A 20,026-nucleotide genomic window follows, 5' to 3' on the forward strand; every position below is an offset into this window, starting at 1 on the left:
GGTTTGATGCTCGATTACAGCAAACCAGAGACAATCTATAAAGATAAAAAAATATCAGTCATTTATTTATTGTTCCTATCAGTTGTAATACATTTTATTTATTGTTTATCATTACTTGCAGATTTTTTTAAAAACTTAATTATTTCAGCTATTTAAAATTATAATCTTATCAGTCCTTTTATTTTATGCTTGTGAAATAACCCAGCTAATTTTCTTCATTTACAAAGTATTAAACTGATAGTATAAGCCGGAAGTGTGTGTGCCTTCTGTGCGAGTAGCAACGCCGAGGATTTTTGTTGTTTGGCGCCTTTTGGGGCCGGGCGGTTGATCTGATAATAAATTCATCACTCAATTAGTTAGTGAACAAACAAGTAAATCTTATTTAGTGAACGTTAAAACATGGGTGACAAAGGAGACGGAGGTAATTGTTCAACTGTGCTACTTATAAAATGCATCTACCGATTTAGTTCATGACAGCTCGTTTGGACAAAGTTGATTGTATTTATTGGTTATCAAATGTAAATCGCTTCAATTGATTCGGTTTTAGAAACGTTCGATGATGCGGTGGAGGAAAGAGTTATCAACGAAGAATATAAGATATGGAAGAAGAACACCCCTTTTCTGTACGACTTGGTGATGACCCATGCTTTGGAGTGGCCCTCATTGACTGCCCAGTGGTTGCCTGACGTTACCAGGCCTGAAGGGAAGGACTACTCGGTTCACAGGTTCGTATGTGCAGAACGCTATGCATTTTACATCAATGTGAGGTTATGTTTGGTGTACATTATCATAGTCTTTGTTTCCAGTCTACCTGGCAATTATTATCAGGCCTCCTAGACATTTACATACAAATTATACCAGTTTCTAAAGCACAATCAAAACATTTAGAATCACCAGCTCATTATTTGTGTGATTTATCAGTAGAATAATGATATATTGTATGGAAGAGTGGTATTTATTAATAACATGATGTTTGTAGATTGATCCTGGGCACACATACATCAGACGAACAGAACCACCTGCTGATTGCTAGCGTCCAGCTGCCCAATGAGGATGCCCAGTTTGATGCCAGTCACTATGATAATGACAAGGGTGGTAAGTGAAAAACATAATTCATACCAAAACTTGTGGTATTAAATTAATTTCAAAGTTGATGTTGATGAATGGCATTCAACCCTCTTTCTCTGAGACTGCTATAACATATTTTGTTACTTGGTTTGATATAAAAGATAATTAGGTACCTACATCCAAAAAAAGAATCTAAATTTCTTTCACAATGGCAGAGTATAGTATAAGTTTTTCCAAATATGTGGTATTTTACAAAAAAAGTATTTTTTCAGAATTTGGAGGTTTTGGTTCTGTATCCGGTAAGATTGATATTGAAATCAAGATCAACCATGAAGGTGAAGTGAACAGGGCACGATACATGCCTCAGAACCCTTGCGTCATAGCAACAAAGACACCATCGTCAGACGTTCTCGTCTTTGACTACACAAAGCACCCATCCAAGCCAGAACCATCAGGAGAATGCCACCCGGATCTTAGGTAGGTTTTAAATGATTGCAACTTCAACTTGTTTTATGTACTTGTTTACGTGATAAAAAATTTATGTACTTAACATTTTATCTTGTTTTTCCAGATTACGAGGTCATCAGAAAGAAGGTTACGGATTATCATGGAACCCCAACCTGAATGGCTACTTGCTCTCAGCTAGGTAAGCATTATTTTCAACAATTTCCTGCATTAGCAAGGACCTAATCTATCATGTTAAAGAATAGTAGTAATACTCTATTAGGTAAAGTTTATAAGACAATAGCTTGTGTTTAGCAGTCAAGATCTAGATTCTGGCTACACAGGTGTTGCAGCAGCAGTGAGAATGAGTCCCTATAGTAGTGGTGTAGACTCTACACAAATACTATAAAGAGGAAAGATTTTAGAAATAGAATTTGTTTCTGATGAACATAGACGGTACGAAGTTCACTGGGCTAGCTAGTCTGGGGTTCCCAAAGTGTGCGTCGTAGAAAGTAAAGAACGCGCCGTGAGTCAATCCTTTACATCGCGTTGGCGCTTTAAAACCGTTCACACTCTACCACTCCCACGTCTTTACCCGCCTGGCTTACGACTGTCTTTTTCAAAGGGTAGGGCGCCGACAAACACTAAATTCGGATGTGCGCTGCGGGATAAAAAATATTGGGAACCCCTGTCTTGATAACGTGAAAGACCACCTGCTTCAGACACAGAGGTCCCGGGTTCGATTCCCAGTGGGGGCAGATTTTTCTGTTCGGCTTGGTTGGTGGTAGGGCTTGTTCTAAGTTCGCCTGGCTAGCTACCACCATCTTACCTAAGTCTGTCGCCATAACAACAATGTTAACAGCATTGTTGTGTTCCGGCAGTTAGAGGTAAGATAGCCAGTTCACCTGTGGTTGAGGATTCCGGGTGATTGAGAAGCTCGCTTCCACCTTCGGCCTGATCGTCACTTACCATCAGGTGAGATGCAGGCCAAGAGCTTCCTCGTTGTAGATAAAAATAATAATAATAATAAGCCTTTTTATTCTGAACTTGGTTACATAATAGTTACAAAATATGTTAAATAATAAGATCTGTGTTATAAAATATCCCGAAGCTCAGTTTGCCTCTTGGCATAGGCCTCCTCCAACGATTTCCATTGGGACCTGCCACATGCTACCCTTCTCCAATAGTGTCCAACTGTGAGTTTTAGCACAGAATAATAATAAGTACTACGTACAGAAGTTTTACTTCGCGAAGGTATTTAAAAAAATGTATGCTTAATGTCATTAACAATATGGTGTAATTTAGCCTGTCTCAAGAGTCAAGCACCATTTTGTTGACAAACGTCAGTGATCGGCACTGCGCCGAAGCTATAGGGCTGACTTCGGTAAAATGATGTGACGTGAGGTGCCAAACTGCGGAAAATGGCGAAGGAAATACATGATTTAGCATGAATAATTATCATGAATAATATTAACTACTTATTTACCTCTCAGTGTCTTGAGGCAACTTAAAAAAGTACATTCTGTGTTTTTATTATTATTTAGGCAGTTAAATACTGCACAGTATTACACAGTACACCATTTTCTTTATTTTCTTCCATCATACACAAGAATACGCGTGCGTGAGTCAATGTTCGCTCGTATGTGAGGCCTTGTCGAATAGTATCCTGTAGGTGGGCCATCGTGCGTGTTTTGTTTTCGATGTAAACTCGCGGAGATGAACAGGCCTGGTTTTAGGTCGTCTTCCTATCTCGTTTGTTCCTATCTTGTGAGAAGTAGCACAATAAGAGAAAAAACCAAAGTTGTCGACATAATTACCCGAATAGACCAACAAAAATGGAGATGGGAAGGTCATATGATCCGGGACCCAGTAGAAAAATGGTGTAAAAGCGTCACTGACTGGTATCCCAGGGATGGAAAGAGAAGTAGAGGTCGCCAACAAACAAGATGGGAAGACGTTGTAGATAAAAAAAAAAAAAAAAAAAAAATGTTTATCCCACAGCGACGACCACACCATTTGCCTGTGGGACATCAACGCGACGCCGAAGGAGGGCCGCGTGATCGAGGCCAAGTCGGTGTTCACGGGCCACACGGCCGTGGTGGAAGACGTGGCCTGGCACCTGCTGCATGAATCGTTGTTCGGCTCCGTGGCGGACGACCAGAAGCTCATGATTTGGGACACGAGGTAATGTATTGATAAAAGACAATGCCGGAAATTGGCGTCTTTTTTTTTTCGCGCGGCCATCGACCAAACCTTGTTTTTTGATTACAAAATAGTGTAATAAACCAAACTTACTATGACATGTATACCGCTAAACTCAGTCTGAACTGAGTTACGAGCATTAGAAGTTTGATGATTTTACATCAAACTTCTAACGCTCGTAACTCAGTTCAGACGAGTTTAGAGGTATACATGTCATTGTAAGTTTGGTTTATTACACTATTTTGTAATCAAAAAACAAAGTTTGGTCGATGGCCGCGCAAAAAAAAAAAAGATGCCACCTTCCATACAAAATCTGGCATTGCCATTTGATTGCTATTGACATATTTTATGACAGACCTGGGACAATAAATTTATGTAAGTTCCTGACTCCTGGTGATCCTGGTTAGATCGAAATTCACAGATTTAACAGAATCAAAGAATGAGGGTTTTCGCGATTGAAGGATCCGCCAGATGGCGATACATGGACGCGGGGTCCAGATGCTGCGTGATTGGTTATTTTTGACATGACATTGACAGATATGTCAAAATCCACCAATCACGCAGCGGTCGGACCCCACGTCCGCATCCCGCCATCTGGCGGATTTTTCAATCGCGAAAACCCTCATTGATTAATTATAATTTTTACCATTTATTTGCCTAGGAAGCACCTATTCATAATCACCTCCTTTATCTTGCCTATCCATTACATGATAAAGTATCTCTTTAGTCAGAACTAAATGATCATAGAATAGTCATGTTGGCTTTGTTGCATCTCTAATGTTATTAAACTTACTTAAAAACCTTCCACTTGAAAGAAACGGCATCAAAGTAGGTTGCGTAGTTTAAAGATCTAAGCATACATAGGGACATTCAAAGGGTTATTCAAATTTATGTATGCGAGTCATTTCTACTAGTATCTTAATATGTAAGTCTAGATATTAGCACGTCACTACCTTGTTTAATATACCACGCAATCTTGTATACCCTTTCTTATAAGATACACCATACAAGAATGCATGGTAAATTCAGTGAACTGCTCCTGAATCGAATGTACCTACTACTACTATTTCTATTTATTTATATTAACCGGCAGACAGTGGTGACTGAGTTTGTTGCGGCGCTTCTTCTCAGCACTTGCCAAATGTTGGTCTCGAAGCGCTGGTAGGGTAAAAAGATTATGAGACATGTAGAGGCTCCTTAAGAGCAAAATGACGATTTGTAAGAACTATTTATTAGTCCAAACAAATAAAGAAATTTTGACTTTGACTTTGACTTTGACAGACAGCGGAGAGCGACTTTGTTTTATACTATGTAGTCATTTTAAGATCTAATAGGCTAATATCCTAAAAAAAATTTTTTAGTCTGTCAATTTTAGTATAAAAAAATATTGGACTCGTATATTTTTAATTGTCAATCAAACAAATAATTACAAAGTTATAGTGCGTTGAAGTTCCGCGCGACGTCACAAAGTGCTGTACTTTTTTTTACGCACTCACTGACGTCTTAGAACTTTGGCACGCTTTATCTCTTCACATTTTCATTAGTTTTAAAAAGTGAAAAATATGTGTTGAGTAGTTTTTGATAAGCTAACTGAGGGACTAATTATAACTCTTGCTTTTTTACCCAAGAAACATGCCTATTTGAGAATTCTGCCGCAGATGCAACAACACATCGAAGCCGTCTCACACGGTGGACGCGCACACGGCGGAGGTCAACTGCCTCAGCTTCAACCCCTACTCCGAGTTCATCCTCGCCACCGGCAGCGCCGACAAGACTGTGAGTACACTCCACAATCTGTCTGTCTGTCTGCTGCTGTATTTCCTGAACACCCGGGCGTTTTCAAGGCGAGAGTGAATAGGCACTTACAGGGCAGATATGTACCATCCTAGACTGCATCTCACTTAACACCAGGTGCGATTGCGGTCAAATACCTGCCTTGTCTAGCATAAAAAAGAAGAAAAACAAAATATTCACATTGTTCGCTTCAGCCAATGACTCCCACTGCTGAGTGCTGGACCAGTGGTCATCATCATCATCATCTCGGCCACAGGACGTCCACTGCTGAACATAGGCCTTCCATGTTTTCTATGTTACCCGGCTGGTAGCGGCCTGCGTAAAGACCCTAATCGTGCCGCCTAATCGCGATGCTTCAGGGCGATGGTCTCGGGCCCCCCCTGAATATTATAATAATACGCCAAGGGCCCCGTGCACAGAATTTGCCACGGGCCCTCGGATGGTATAGTTACGCCACTGGACAAGGGTCTCCCCTAAGGATTTCCACAACGACCGGGCCTGCGCCACCCGGGCAGAAAAGTTCTCGAGTGACGACCACGGTCCGAAAGACATATTGTGGATTATCTGGCGAAGGTCGCGGGAGGTCGAAGTTCGTTGAAATATTCACATAATAGGCTTGTATCCACAGTGAATAAATCTGCAGTATAAGATTGTATAACTATTAAGATAGTCGTATAATTAATGAAAAACGAAACTACATAAAATAATAATTAAAGATTATTTATATTTTTAGCAAATAAATTCGGAAAAAATGGCCCATAAGTCACGTGACAGCAAACACCAATCAGAAAGCGTTACGTCATTTTTTCTATCTTTTTAAATATAGTTTTTTACGGCTCTGGGTGCAAGCCCTTTTAGGCCAGATTGTCATTGCCAACATTTGAGTGTTGCTAGAAGGTTATTTTTGTAACCGTTTAGGTGATTTTTCGAAATTTGTAGATATTTTTTCTTTATAGGGCTCAACAAATAATTTTACATTATGTCTCGAGTTTTGGCAAATAATGTTAGATATAGGTACTGTACAGTAGAACTAAGTGATATAAATAGTATAATAATACTATAGTTTCCCATTTATGAATAAGATGAGAGAGTACATTTTAAAAATAGGTTACATTTTTTTACATTTCTGGTAATTTCTGACAAGACCCGACTGGCAACACTTTTCTTCATGTGAAGTCTTGACCCAGAGCCGTGAATTTCTATAAAAAAAAAAAAAGTGAAGTTTGTTGGTAAATATGTCATGAATAGTTCCTAACCTCATTTTGTTGTTATTTATTCTTAAACAAAGTTCAACAATTTCATTATAATATGTAGGTACATGATATCAGATTATGTTGTGTGAAATATCTAACTTACATTGAAATGATCTTCACAAAAATACATCCTTGATTTTGTTGATAAACAATGGACATCATATTTTACGTATCTGCTGATTGTTTGGTACGTATACCTATAAATAACTTATTTGGCGTTTTTATTCTTGTGCATGTACATTGGGGCACTATACAGGACTTGAAATACGATGGATCCATTTGTAATTAATTTAACTTTACAATTTCCGTACTAAAACAGCTGTGTTTTGCAAGGCGTGACGTCTTTCAAGACGCCATGACGGTCGTGAGCGTTTTTGAGGGCTATATGTCAAATATTATTGAAAATCCAAAATAATCCTTGGAGATGAGATTTTTTTCCAAAATAAGAACGCATTTGTATAAAATAGGCATCAAGGTATATTATTAACTAATTATTGAAATTTGGGCGAAAAGCCTATTATTGTCCTAATAGTCAAACTAAATAAGATGTTATAATGTGCTGTCGTACGTGACGCTATTTAGTTTTTATCTTTATTTTATGAGCTTTTTCACTGAGTGAACATGTCGCTCAATAGCATTTACAAACAATCTTACATCTATGAGGACAAATAACTACAGCTTTTGCTGTACATCACTCGAAGGGAATCCCTTGTGTCTCTCTACACATTAGGGTGGTCCTTATTTTTCGACTTTTGAATTATCCCCGGGGCACTTTCTCATTCGATTATATACCTCTAAATATGAAATTAGCTTTTTTTGTTTTTTTTTTAGTTAAGATTTAGAGGTCGCTACCAGCTGTCAAAATATTTACAATAGCTTTGAAAATCTTAAATCATGGTTTCATAAATGTTCTATTTAAGTGTTTATATCACATTTTACGTGCAAATGAACATCGCATAGATAGAAAAGACAATCTCTTCTTGTCCCCTTCTCCCCTCAACCCCTCTTCTATACCGACCATGGTACCGACGCGTCGAGATACTAACAAGTAAACTCTTATATCTTAAAAATAATTAATTCAAATATGTACATTGTACATAATATCTTAGTTCATAGCAACAACAATAATTTTGTAATATTTTTATTTGGCTTTGGCTTTAAAAATAAATGAATCTAACAAATACAGATTTTGTTTTTACTTAAAATTCAAACGTTGGTAGCGACCCCTAAATGTCTTTTAAAAATTAAAAAAATAATAATGAAAGACTTTCATATGGTATATATTCAAATTACGTGGTGCCCCGCAAAATATAAGAAAAAAATTTTTTTTCATAGGAATAAGGACCACCCTACTACACATACTATCCATTTCCGAGCAAAGTGTATTAGAAATTACATTAATTCTTAGATTGATTGAGAAAGTAATAAGAAATCATTTCATTCTGGTTCCTTTTGCAGGTGGCGTTGTGGGACTTGAGGAACCTGAAGCTCAAGCTGCACTCGTTTGAGTCGCACAAGGACGAGATCTTCCAGGTGCAGTGGTCGCCCCACAACGAGACCATCCTGGCTAGCAGCGGCACAGATAGGAGGTATGGCATCAGATTTGGAATAGCTTTGAAATCGAGGAATACTAAATTGTTCGAGAAAAATAATAATTATACAGCTGACTAATGCACTCAGTAAAAAACTCAGTGTCGCCACAGAATAAGTAATAGTACAGATACAGAAGGATTACTCCGCAAGACGATTTAAATAAATGCGAGTCTTGCTACGACGCGATACAGTGGAATTCAGCTCGCACAGCACTACGTACCTACAATTTTATTCACCTACAAGTTTTGTCTCTTTCTATCGCGTGCCTCTGAACTCTTCTTACGCTGTTAGGGTTGCTGTCTAGTAGTGTCTAGTAAAAAAATAATTAATCTACTTATTTGTTATGAGGTACGTATGTACGCATTCATTATGGAAAACCTTGGGAGAGGCCTTTGCCCAGCAGTGGACGTCATTTATTTTGGCTGAAACGAACGAACGCATTCTGAGCAGTAGTCATGGTAGGTTAGGTTCCTATACTATCCTAAGAATTATTGATTACCTACATGGTCAACATACCTTTCAGCATCTTTGGGAAGCGAAAAAAAAGATAAATCCGGTAGATTTATTTTCGAATTTAAACACCCGAACGCCGCACAATAATATTTCTTTCTCTTTATGTCCATTTTTAAATAATACTTCGATCATAGAATTAGTTACTAAAACGCACGCCAGCATCCTGACGGGCGCGCGCGTGACACTCGACTGATATAATACCCGCCGGCGGGGCGCTTCGCTGTAGGTAATTATCGGATGTACCGAGCGGAGTGAGCCAGGCCTGGTGTCGCATTAGAAATTCATACACACAAATCTATACTAATATTATAAAGCTGAAGAGTTTCTTTGTTCACTTGAACGCGCTAATCTCAGGAACTACTGGTCCGATTTGAAAAATTCTTTCAGTGTTAGAAAGCCCATTTATCGAGGAAGGTATAGGCTATACCATCACGTTACAAGTAATAGAAGCAGAGCAAAAATGAAAAATGTTGCAAAATCGGGTTTTCACGCATAAAAAGTCGCGGGCACAGCTAGTAGTCAAAATATGTGCTCATTATCATCCACTGCAGTATCAGTACTCAACATTCGAATAATCTTTAGTTCTACGCAAGCAATATAAACTGTTTACATTATGACGTCGCTGCTGTCACCATTGCTGTCACGAGCAATGTGTTCTGTTTTTATGCATATTGCTGCGACACCGGCCCCGCCCCCTTGTCACATCTCCCTTTAGTTTCCATGATCTGTGGGCCTTATCGAATGGTGGTAGTATGTTTATAGTCTGGTCTGTGAGCACGTAGAATTTTGTCCAATGACCCCAAGCTACGCATCCTTATCGCTCGCCCGTAATTATATTGCTTTCGCGACTGTGCGACGGGCGGCCGCAGTGACTGTGAGTGCTACAGCAATACAATAACGCGCGAGCTTTATGGATAGGTAGCTTGGGGTCATTGTACGAAATTCTATCTGCTCGGCGACCGGACTTTAGTAGTAATATTATCCATCTCTTGTCTCAGGTTGCACGTGTGGGACCTGTCGAAGATCGGTGAGGAGCAGACGGCGGAGGACGCGGAGGACGGCCCGCCCGAGCTGCTGTTCATCCACGGCGGCCACACCGCCAAGATCTCCGACTTCTCCTGGAACCCCAACGAGCCCTGGGTCATCTGCTCCGTCTCCGAGGACAATATCATGCAGGTCAGCCTTGTTCTATGCTTACGTTTTTTTTAATATGGCATGCCCCCTTTCCCTTAAACCTTTACCTGGTAGTGGCAGAATTGTTGCCACCATATTTTGAACCTTATTGAGAAAACATAAGGTACGAAACTAATGATAAATATTTTTCTCTTTACCAGTTAAAGGGTTAAGTCTCAGAAAAGATGAGGCTCTTTACTTTTAACTAACCCTTTAACTAAATGCTTAAAACTTGGACTAAACCGACAATATCCCAAAGATGTGTCGTGACTTCGAGGGTCAGTAGCTCGATCCACTATGGTTGTCAACTCACACCTAACTTAAGCATGTTTTCATTAATAACATTTATTATAATGTAATTAGACTATCGATTTAGTGTTCACCAGTTCGCGCCATTGTAAAGTAAGATCTCTGACACTTGCTACTGGCGAAGATAGTGACGTCAAGTGGTGAGCGCTGAAGCGGTAGAAGGATTATCGCATTTGCATTCATCGGGATGACGAAATTGTAGAGTCATATCAATCGCCAGTGGTGCCAACTGTCAAGTATAAAAACGATAGTTTTCAATGCGAAGGTACACATAGAGAGATTGTGCTGTTTCTGCTCGTATTTACAAAAGTTCTCTTGTCTAGGTGTGGCAAATGGCTGAAAACATCTACAACGACGAAGAGCCGGAAACGCCGGCGTCGGAGTTGGAATCGGGCGTCAACGTCAACCACGGTTAGCGCGCCACGCCACGCCACGCCACGCCACGCCGCGCCACGTCACGCCACGCCACACACTTACCGCGCGCCGCGTGAACTTACGTCTACCCTACATGTTTCAGGTTCCACTAGTTTTGTTTTGTTCTTTCACTCGACCGTTAAGTCTCTGTCATCATCTGTTTTGAAGTTAACGGTATATTGAAATGGGTATACACACATTTTAGAAATTCAGCGTGAAGAATACGGCAATACGGCCACTTTGTGTTCTCTAAATTACATTACACAAAAGATTATAAAATTAGATCCTAAATGCTGTGTATACTTTTTCTCAAGGTGTTTTTGCCAGTAGAGACTCATAATAATATCATGCGAGTGATTTGCATACAATGAAAAATATTAATGTATCAAAAGTATGTGTAGGCAAGTCACTGACTATCTCTCACGTCTTATTTGTATTTTACTCGAATCACTAAATAATCAAATCATCTTTAAAATATTGTTACCGATCGCAATAGGCGTTATTAGATATTCAAATGAACAGTCATGCAATAGCTCGATAATGTAGACATGATCACTAATGCTTTATCTATTGCAATAGATATGATACAACAGTTTAAAGACTGTTACAAACTAGTAATTCTGTGTTGACTTAACTAGTAATTACATTCGGCGTCGTTCGGCGGCGCGTGCGCAGAACAGCGATGTGAACACGCGAATTTAGCCAATAAGTGGATGTTAATTTGATGTTACGACAATTATTATTACGTCTGAAACCCCCTCACTCTCCACAACACATATGCAACGACAAAAAGCTATGCTAGCAAACTCAAATTAACAATAGGACTTGATTGAATGCTATCCATTTATGTTCTATTCACCATGATCTCACAGGCATCATGCATAAATTTATTTTTGTAGTGTTCCATTTTTGTAACTCAGGGGGTTGTATTTTTACTTTTAGGGTAAAAAGTACTGTAATTATTATATTTAAATTAGGTAATAATATCTGGTATGTTCCTGACAACGGATGAGTCGGACTTTGTCCAAAAAAGTGGTTTATGTGCACCAGAATCTCGGGGACATTTTGTGAAATACGTATTTTGATTCGAGAAAGCTTTAGATATTTTATTTTTGTATTTGAAAAGTGAGTTAGCCAAAAATATTCGTGCATGTAAACCACTAAAAGATGCTTTATTTCTAAGTATGCGGAACAAAATAATTGAAAATTCTAAGTTGTGACTGTTCACTTACACCGTGAAATGAATTCCATTTTAATTTATTGTATCCCTTATGGCACAAGAAGTGAAGATTTTTCTGTTGGTATTATGGTATTTTCGGTAAAACTGGTTGATTCTGGATTGTTCTGGATTGAAAGCACCTCGTGGTTCCGTGGTCTTTTATGTAGAAAACACGCAAGTGATGTTGGAAGCCTATATCAAAGAGGCATAATATGGCAATAGTTGTCGCTTCCAACTTTGTTTGCATGGTTTCTGAATGAATGTGCCTTCGAACTTGAGTTTCTTTCCATCATGTGTAAGGATATGCCTAGTCTGAGATGACTGACCAAGGGTATTTTATAAAGCTAACTCAGCAATGGAATGTAATTTTAAGCTCTGCTAATTATTATTATGATTAAAACTATCGTAATAATTATTATTGTTTTTATAATGATCACCTCCTTCATCATTTTATTTCTTCCGAATTCTGCATGTCTACGAAAATTTAGATTAACTAGCATGAAGTATGCAATAATACCGTTTATCTTCATGTTATAAACAACCACTTTTTGCAGTAGCTTATTGAATTAAGTCTGAGTAAAAATGCATCATAGAAAAAAACCGTTTATTAAAATAACAAGGATATTCTTATTCTTTGTGAATTACTAACAGCAATAATATTAAATGTTAACTTTATCAGAAAACAGCTTAGGCAGTTTTTGCCAACATTCATAGTACTTCGCGTCCAGTTTCTGGCATGTCTCGGCGCCCCACTTGGTGATGGCCATGCTTAGGGAAGACTCGAACATAAACGCCTGTGAAAAGGAGAATTTTAATTTAATAGCCGTCCAAACTTCCAAAGACTTTTTATGATATCAAAATCAAAATTATCTTTATTTGTTTAGACTAATTAAATTAGTAGATAAAGCATGTGATATGGCCACTGCATTTTGTTTGTGTATTGTGAGTGCATTGCATTGTGATGAAATAATTGGGATCTATGCGTAAGTACCAATTTTTACATTAATTAAATAATTTTAATATGTCAAATATTGTAAATTGACAAATGTAAACAATCTACATTTAATTACAATTACACAGTAAAATTATGTAAACGCTTTGTCCAGTCAGAAATAGCTAAAAAGCTAGACAATAGCTTCTTTGATGCCACAGTGTTTTGCTAATAATTTTTTATCCTTACTAATATTTGTATTTAAGTGTTGAATATTCGTCCGTACATTCGTAATTTATACTTACTTGAGTGCCCACAGCAATCTTCTGCGGCTTTAGTACCTCATTAGAGGCACCTTGGAAGCACTTGTCATCAGGTCCGTGTGGCGTCATCATGGAGTGTAGTGACGCGCCTCCCGGCAAGAAGCCGCCTTCTTTTGCTTCGTAAGAACCGAGGATCAGGCCCATGAACTCGCTCATGCAGTTCCCTTGAAAATGGAGACGTAAGTTTTTTTTACGTACCTAAACTTACGTTACGTATTATGATTGGCTAGAGTTAAAAAATAGAAGTTATTCTGAATAACGAAATTTTGGGTTGAGTTGCATCAACTTAAGTTTAACTGTAATTATGACAAAAAAGATGTTTGTTATATAGAGTTACTGTAAGAAAGATTTTTAAAGTTTGTTAAAGTTAAAGATGGTGGAACTCAGCCTTAAAGTAAAGAAATATTTTTTTTATTGAATTGAGCATAACAAAAAAGATTCCAAATTTTTCGCTGGGGACAGGATTCGAACCTGCGCGGGTATAACCCATTGGATTTCAAGTCCAACTCCTTAACCACTCGGACACCCCAGCTATACAATGCATCGTCAAAATAACGAGCTGTTCAAAGTTTCAAACTAACATGGAATCGGTGAACACAGATGTTAATAATTAAGCTCTCTTGTGTGTTATTTGTTTGCACAGCTTCGTTTATATTTTAGCCATTTCGTTCGTTCGTTTCAGGCCAGCCAAATGACGTCCACTGCTGGACAAAAGCCATTTACTACAAACTTAATGAGATATTCGCTTTGAATTATTAGATAGTATTTTGAGAAACCACTGCTTGTTTTTCGTATTTTTTTATTAGCTAACGGCTCTATTGTTTCTTGTATGTGTTTTACTGATTTTATGTAATTTTCATCAAGTATCTAGTAATTTGTTTGGTCGTGTTTAGTTAGGTGAACTCACTATGGTAGTAAGGGGGCCTGAAAGTATGCTCTTGCACAGACCAGCGCGGCGGGAATATCACGAAGTCTGCGATTGCCACGCCAGGCTTGGTAGACTGGCAGGTCAGCACCGTGAAGATTGAAGGGTCCTGGAATTTTATTGTAAATACATAAGATTCTGTTGGATTATGGGAAAGCCTTTGATCACAGAGCATGGAATCGCCGCGTCGCCTGCTGGCGATATGGATACATCTGACGTCACTATGAGTTGTGCATTGGAATAGGCTAGATGACAAAATTTCAATTATTTGTCCGTCAGACAGATAATTTCAATTATTTGTCCGTTAGACATATATTTTTTATTTTCTTTCATAATTAAATAACAGTGCTACATCGAGTTGAAATGGCGCGATACGTCACGCTTGAGTAGAATTTTTACTCAAAAGTGACGTCACGCGACATTTCAACTCAATATAATACTGTAATTATTCGATTATAGAAAAAAATAAAAAATATGAGCTGACGGACTAAATAGAATTTCGATTTCATTACCCAATCATCATCCCTATTATTTGGTTACGTTATTCGCTACCAACACAAAAAAGTGGTGGTATTCCGACTAATTGAAACACTCAATATTTATAATATAACTGTGAAAAATTGGGAGCAACTAAAAGTGACTTACACAGTGATCGTATGCCACGGCGTTGATGACCATAAACTTGCTTAGGTCGTATTTGTATGGCACATAGTTACCGTGCCAGGCCACAACGTCGAATGGCGAGTGGTCTTGTACCGCTTCGAAGAGCGATCCCTGGTATTTACTGATGATTTTGAAGCCTAAAACATAAACATAAAGGATCAATGTGTGATCCGATGTTATCTCCTAAAGAAAAAAACATGTTTTGGATGAAGCGAGAAAGAACATCTAAAATCTGGATACGGGTAACCAGGAGTAGATGTGTAGACCAAGATATCTTACCAGGTATTTCAATGTCTTCGTAATGGGCCACGGGAGTAAGAAAGTCGCGAGGGTTGGCAAGGCCGTTAGCGCCGATGGGTCCCAAATCTGGTAACTTGAAGTGACCGTCAAAAACTTCTAGGATGTAACCCCTGAAGGAATAAGCATTATTATTTATAATTTACTCTATTGTTTTAACTTCATTGATACTGTTAATTTCGATACGTACCTGGAAGGTCCATCTACGTGAACAGCGAATCTCATGCCTTGCTGAATAACAGCTATCTCGTTAGGCGCCACTTCCATTTTTCCAAATTCGGTTGTTATTTTCAAAAAGCCTTGTTGTGGAACTATAAGATGAAACAAATAGAAATAAAACTAAGCAATTTACGAGAACAAAGTTAATGTAGATGAAGTATTAATTACAGTCGAGCTTATGAAATGGAATCAAGGTGTTCCCCAAGGCAGTATAATGGGACCATTACAATTCCCTTTCTACTTTTTGATACATGGGAAGTTACCTATGAGAAAATCGCCATCGCTGCTGTAGAAAGCGCTGTTATCCATTGACGTATTGCACAGGTACACATGAATAGCGATCCCATGGCGAGAGCGAGCATCTCCCGCGCCGCATACGGTATGTAACCCGGCTACGAAGTCCACCTTCTCATTAGGTGATGGAAGGTCGAAGGGTAGCCAGCGGGACTGACAAGTAAGGAGAATTAATTTAGGTAAACATTATTTAAAAGCTGTTCATTTGTATGCTATTATTGTTTATGTAAAAAAGGCATTGGGTGAGATTTCGTATTTACCTGGTTCGGATCAGGCTCCTGTTCATCCCAATTGTGTGTCAGATGTTTTGCAACATTTAACTTCTTGAATGGCTTGTGAATGACTGAGGGGCGAATTCTATGGAAGAAAAACATGTGTTTCGGTAAAAGACAAGTTCAGAAACGGATAGTACAGTTGTGCCTTAAGTTGCAGTATCTACTTGAAATTACTCAAGGATTTCATTCTACAGAACACAACTGCACATGTCAAAGGCTAGCTGATCCTACTTACACTATGTAAAGTAATGGAACTAATAAGTGATTTGTTCAAGAAGGAAATCAAGTTTTTTAAATACTGTTGTGTTTACCTGTACAGCCAAGACCGCTTGTTATCATGCCGCGGCGCAGTGAAGGCGGTACCAGAAAGTTGTTCCGCGTAGAGCCCGTAAGGACACCGCTGGGGGTTGTTCTGGCCATCTGGTAGGGAGCCAGGCCTCCTCGGGTCCTCCGAAGAGAACTCCGAACCGAAGCCTGAGAGGTACTAAAAAGATACGTAGGTAAGTTTGTGATATTTCCATTTTATTTATTTATTGTTTGTCAGTATCGTTGTAAATTATATCCTTGTTATTCTGGTGTATAAATAATAGTACTAAATATGGATATCAAAATATGTTCAGTAATTTTTGCGTGAAAGGGTTTCTAACCAGTTCAAGATTCAAGTGACCTTTGCGTTTTCGAAAAGTTAGGTATGTAATTGGTATGCAGGATACACGTCTATCTACTACTACTTAAATCTTCTATGTAATATGAATAGTATATTCACGTAACTTATTCAAACCGCTACTAAGATTTATTTTAGGGTTAAAAACCTTATAAATAAAACTTTTATTAGGCTTTAGGCTCACCTTCAACTCGGACATGTCGCTAGATACAACTCGATCTGTGTACCGGGAGCGCACTACTGACTGGTGCCCACCGGCACACAATCTATACCCTGTTTATTCTATATCTTGCCCGACAAGACTGGTATGCAAATGAAACGTGATGTTTATTAAGATATAAATGGGAGAATTAAAAAACACTGTAGGCCTACGTTTCGAGTTGGTACAGTATTATAACACTGTTATCTTATCAACGGTTATGTGAACATCATTTTCACTTTTATGCTTAATTTGTTTTGGGATGGAGATAGGTCGTGTAGTATCCGAAATATTTGTACCTACACGTTCATGACTATTAGTCGTAGTGATCGTGCTATCACGCGTAAAGACATTGAATATAAATCATATTTAGGATATGGTTAAAAAGAAAACATGTGCCTAAACTGTTATTAGAACTCTGGAATTTAATTATTACCTATTTATTACGTCGCTTCGCTTTGGAAGGAGGCTTTCCAGTATGCTAATGACGACTGGTCCGCGCAAACACGTCGGCATCCGCGGCATTTCAACCTGTTTACTATTAAAACTTCTTGTTTACAACAATATGCGAATACTTGGTTTGTTAGCAATTGCATAATGTGATGCAATCCATATTATTAATTTTATAAATTCGAAAATAATAAAACTTTTTCTGTTACCGTTGCACTAATGTCTGTAGCTTTATTAAGATGTCCTAATATTTTAGTGCATTGTTCCTGTGATGCGGATTCCGTGCGGATCTAGTCCACGTGCGTATAAAATCAAGCTGCTGATTGCACACAGTAGGTACAAAGATTTCGTATTGTTTGGAATAGAAAAAATATGTGTGAAATAATGAAACGGAAAAGCGGATTAAAACCGTACGCGTGCCGAAATCCTTATCACAGGAAAAAGGCACTTATTAGATGTACTAATATTCTAGGAATTTACTAAAAGGATTTAAATAAAACCAAGGTATACTTCCGCAAATATTTATTAACCCTTTATATGAATAAAAATGTAAGCAGTATTTTATAGAATGATCTAGAATTCTAGAACGTTGTATTTGAGATCAGTTGAGGGCAGAAAATTGTTACTACAGGATTATAAGCAGTGGCTCATCAAACCGAAAAAAGTGATTTTTTTCATTGATTCGAATAATTAAGTCACAAAAATACCTCTTAGATTCGAAGATATAAGTACTTTGGTTTTGTAATTGGCATTTTGATGAGACACTGTTTATTACAACTATGGAGGGAGTTTAATAACATTATTTAAAATATGTAAATGTACGATTATATTTAAATGTAGCCCCTACAACTTACAGCATGACATTAACATTATTATTGTTTTTATAATACTTCACATAGCTACCGCTTTTACAAATCAAACGGAAGATATTGTCTGATTGATTACAGCAATTTCTAAATTGGTTTAAAATGAAAATTCATAGCCAATAATTTAAATTTCAAAAAATATAAATATATCTTATAGTACACAGGCAAGAAGCTTTTGACTATAATACTTGTGGCCAGGCCTTCTATAAATTGTATAGAGATTAATTAAATATTTGGTTATCAAATTGATAGCTTGATAAATGATTTAGTATTGATAGAAACACAACTCACATTTTCAACCAACGGATTAATATAACAGACAATAAATCGGCCTGAAGCGCTTTTACCACAGTTTTTGTAAATAGTTCTCAACTAAACGATAGCATTAATAGTTAAAACATCAATTGTATATTATGCGACGACGAAACTTAAAAACGACACTAATCACAGATACATAACAATATAATATAAGGCAGGCATACACACTAACACAATAAGCCTGGAGAACAATCAAACAAATTACATTATTACATTTCAGTGCATAAAGGCAGTAAAACGGTGTACAACCTTGTCAACAAAAATAAAAAAAATACCTTTTACAGATAAAAAAATCTATGTTAATAAATTAAAAATTATACACGGGTTAACCTCAAAATATCAAAGGATTTATTAGATAAATGATCGATTCTTAATAAGGTAAAAACATTGGTACAAACTATTTCACTGGTGCAAATAAATGTAAAATTAACCTTTGCGACACCAACTTAATAAAAAAAACATGTTTTTTGATAAACACTGAGATGTGGAACTGAGTTGTAAACTATACAACTTTACATTAAAATTACACTAACGCAACACAAATGTATAACTGCGTAACTGACATTTTTACCACTCGGTGAAATACAATGAAAAGAGGTATATGTTTTTTACAAAGTTATACACGAGTCCCGCGATCAATCAACTAGAATCTATCCTAACATATATTAATATCACACGGCCATTACAGTGGCCTAATACACATATGAAATGATATTATAATACATTGATATTATTTGGTAACAGCTAGTATACAGTGTGAGTCACGTTAAAGTGTACATATGAAAATAGATGAAACTAGACCTATTTTTATCGACAAAAAAGAGGTCAAAAAATTTTTGAGATTTTTTTTTTATTTTTTTATAGAATTTTTTTTCTTCAAATTACTTATTGCAAAGAAAACGTAATAACTTTTAAACTAAGCGGTATATCCTGATAAAATAAAAACAGTAATAATGCTAAATAACAGGCAATACTAAAAAAATACATAAAGTACACAAAAAATGCCAACAAATAATAAAAAATGATACTTTTTGAAAAAAATCTGCTTTTAAATTCGTGTTTTTTTGGTTATTTGATAAATTTCTCCAAAAAATGCCCCTATAACAGGTGGTTTTTATTACTTTTTATTATTCTCTATCGTATTATCTTTGTAAAACCAAAAATCGCATGTCTCTATCCCTATCACAACATTTGCTATGATCGTTTGAACAAAGGCCTGCCACAACATTATTCTCCGCTACAGGTAGAGACAATTTTAATTTTAACTAAAATGCTTATTTTACTTCGAAATCTTTTGTTTTTATTTGAAATCTAACTTGCCTTTATCAAAATTACAAATCTAGAGCCATTTTCAATTTCGTTGATAACGAAGCTTTGAATGGCGCGCCCGGCGAGGCTTAGTTCACACGATCATTGCAAACGTTTTGATAGGAATAGAGACATGCGATTTTTGGTTTTACGAAGGTAATACGATAGAGAATAATACAAAGTAATAAAAACAACCGGTTATAGGGGCATTTTTTGGAGAAATTTATCAAAAACCAAAAAAACACGAATTTAAAAGCAGATTTTTTTCAAAAAGTATAATTTTTTATTATTTGTTGGCATTTTTTGTGTACT

At 37.2% G+C, this 20,026-nt stretch overlaps 2 protein-coding genes and 1 non-coding gene across 3 annotated transcripts; 1 reads left to right on the forward strand and 2 right to left on the reverse strand.

Moving 5' to 3' along the window:
- The first annotated feature begins 236 nt into the window (after positions 1-236).
- On the forward strand, positions 237-12,397 carry LOC135078796 (chromatin assembly factor 1 p55 subunit). Its single transcript, XM_063973352.1, has 10 exons — positions 237-421; positions 548-725; positions 980-1,095; positions 1,341-1,545; positions 1,640-1,714; positions 3,514-3,696; positions 5,373-5,490; positions 8,220-8,350; positions 9,866-10,043; positions 10,673-12,397. Exons 1-10 carry the CDS (start codon positions 400-402, stop codon positions 10,763-10,765), a joined length of 1,299 nt encoding a protein of 432 aa, XP_063829422.1. The 5' UTR covers positions 237-399; the 3' UTR covers positions 10,766-12,397.
- Positions 12,398-12,572: 175 nt separating this feature from the next.
- Positions 12,573-16,915, reverse strand: LOC135078438 (homogentisate 1,2-dioxygenase). Its single transcript, XM_063972996.1, has 10 exons — positions 16,758-16,915; positions 16,221-16,393; positions 15,895-15,991; positions 15,604-15,787; positions 15,312-15,432; positions 15,104-15,234; positions 14,807-14,961; positions 14,144-14,270; positions 13,219-13,400; positions 12,573-12,776 (listed from the first exon to the last, which is right to left on the reverse strand). Exons 1-10 carry the CDS (start codon positions 16,770-16,772, stop codon positions 12,642-12,644), a joined length of 1,320 nt encoding a protein of 439 aa, XP_063829066.1. The 5' UTR covers positions 16,773-16,915; the 3' UTR covers positions 12,573-12,641.
- On the reverse strand, positions 13,687-13,768 carry Trnas-uga (transfer RNA serine (anticodon UGA)). Its single transcript has one exon. It is a non-coding gene; the product is annotated as a tRNA-Ser (tRNA).
- Positions 16,916-20,026: the final 3,111 nt, after the last annotated feature.

Source organism: Ostrinia nubilalis, chromosome 15 (genome assembly GCF_963855985.1).
Source record: "Ostrinia nubilalis chromosome 15, ilOstNubi1.1, whole genome shotgun sequence".
Lineage (NCBI taxonomy): Eukaryota > Metazoa > Arthropoda > Insecta > Lepidoptera > Crambidae > Ostrinia > Ostrinia nubilalis.

Coding starts and splice junctions, on each gene's coding strand:
- LOC135078438 (XM_063972996.1), bottom strand. Junction 15,992..16,220: donor AAGCGGTCTTGGCTGTACAG/GTAAACACAACA, acceptor TTTCTTCCATAG/AATTCGCCCCTCAGTCATTC. Junction 15,235..15,311: donor CACGTAGATGGACCTTCCAG/GTACGTATCGAA, acceptor TTATTCCTTCAG/GGGTTACATCCTAGAAGTTT.
- LOC135078796 (XM_063973352.1), top strand. CDS start 400: ATGGGTGACAAAGGAGACGGAG. Junction 5,491..8,219: donor CCGGCAGCGCCGACAAGACT/GTGAGTACACTC, acceptor TTCCTTTTGCAG/GTGGCGTTGTGGGACTTGAG. Junction 8,351..9,865: donor AGCAGCGGCACAGATAGGAG/GTATGGCATCAG, acceptor CTCTTGTCTCAG/GTTGCACGTGTGGGACCTGT.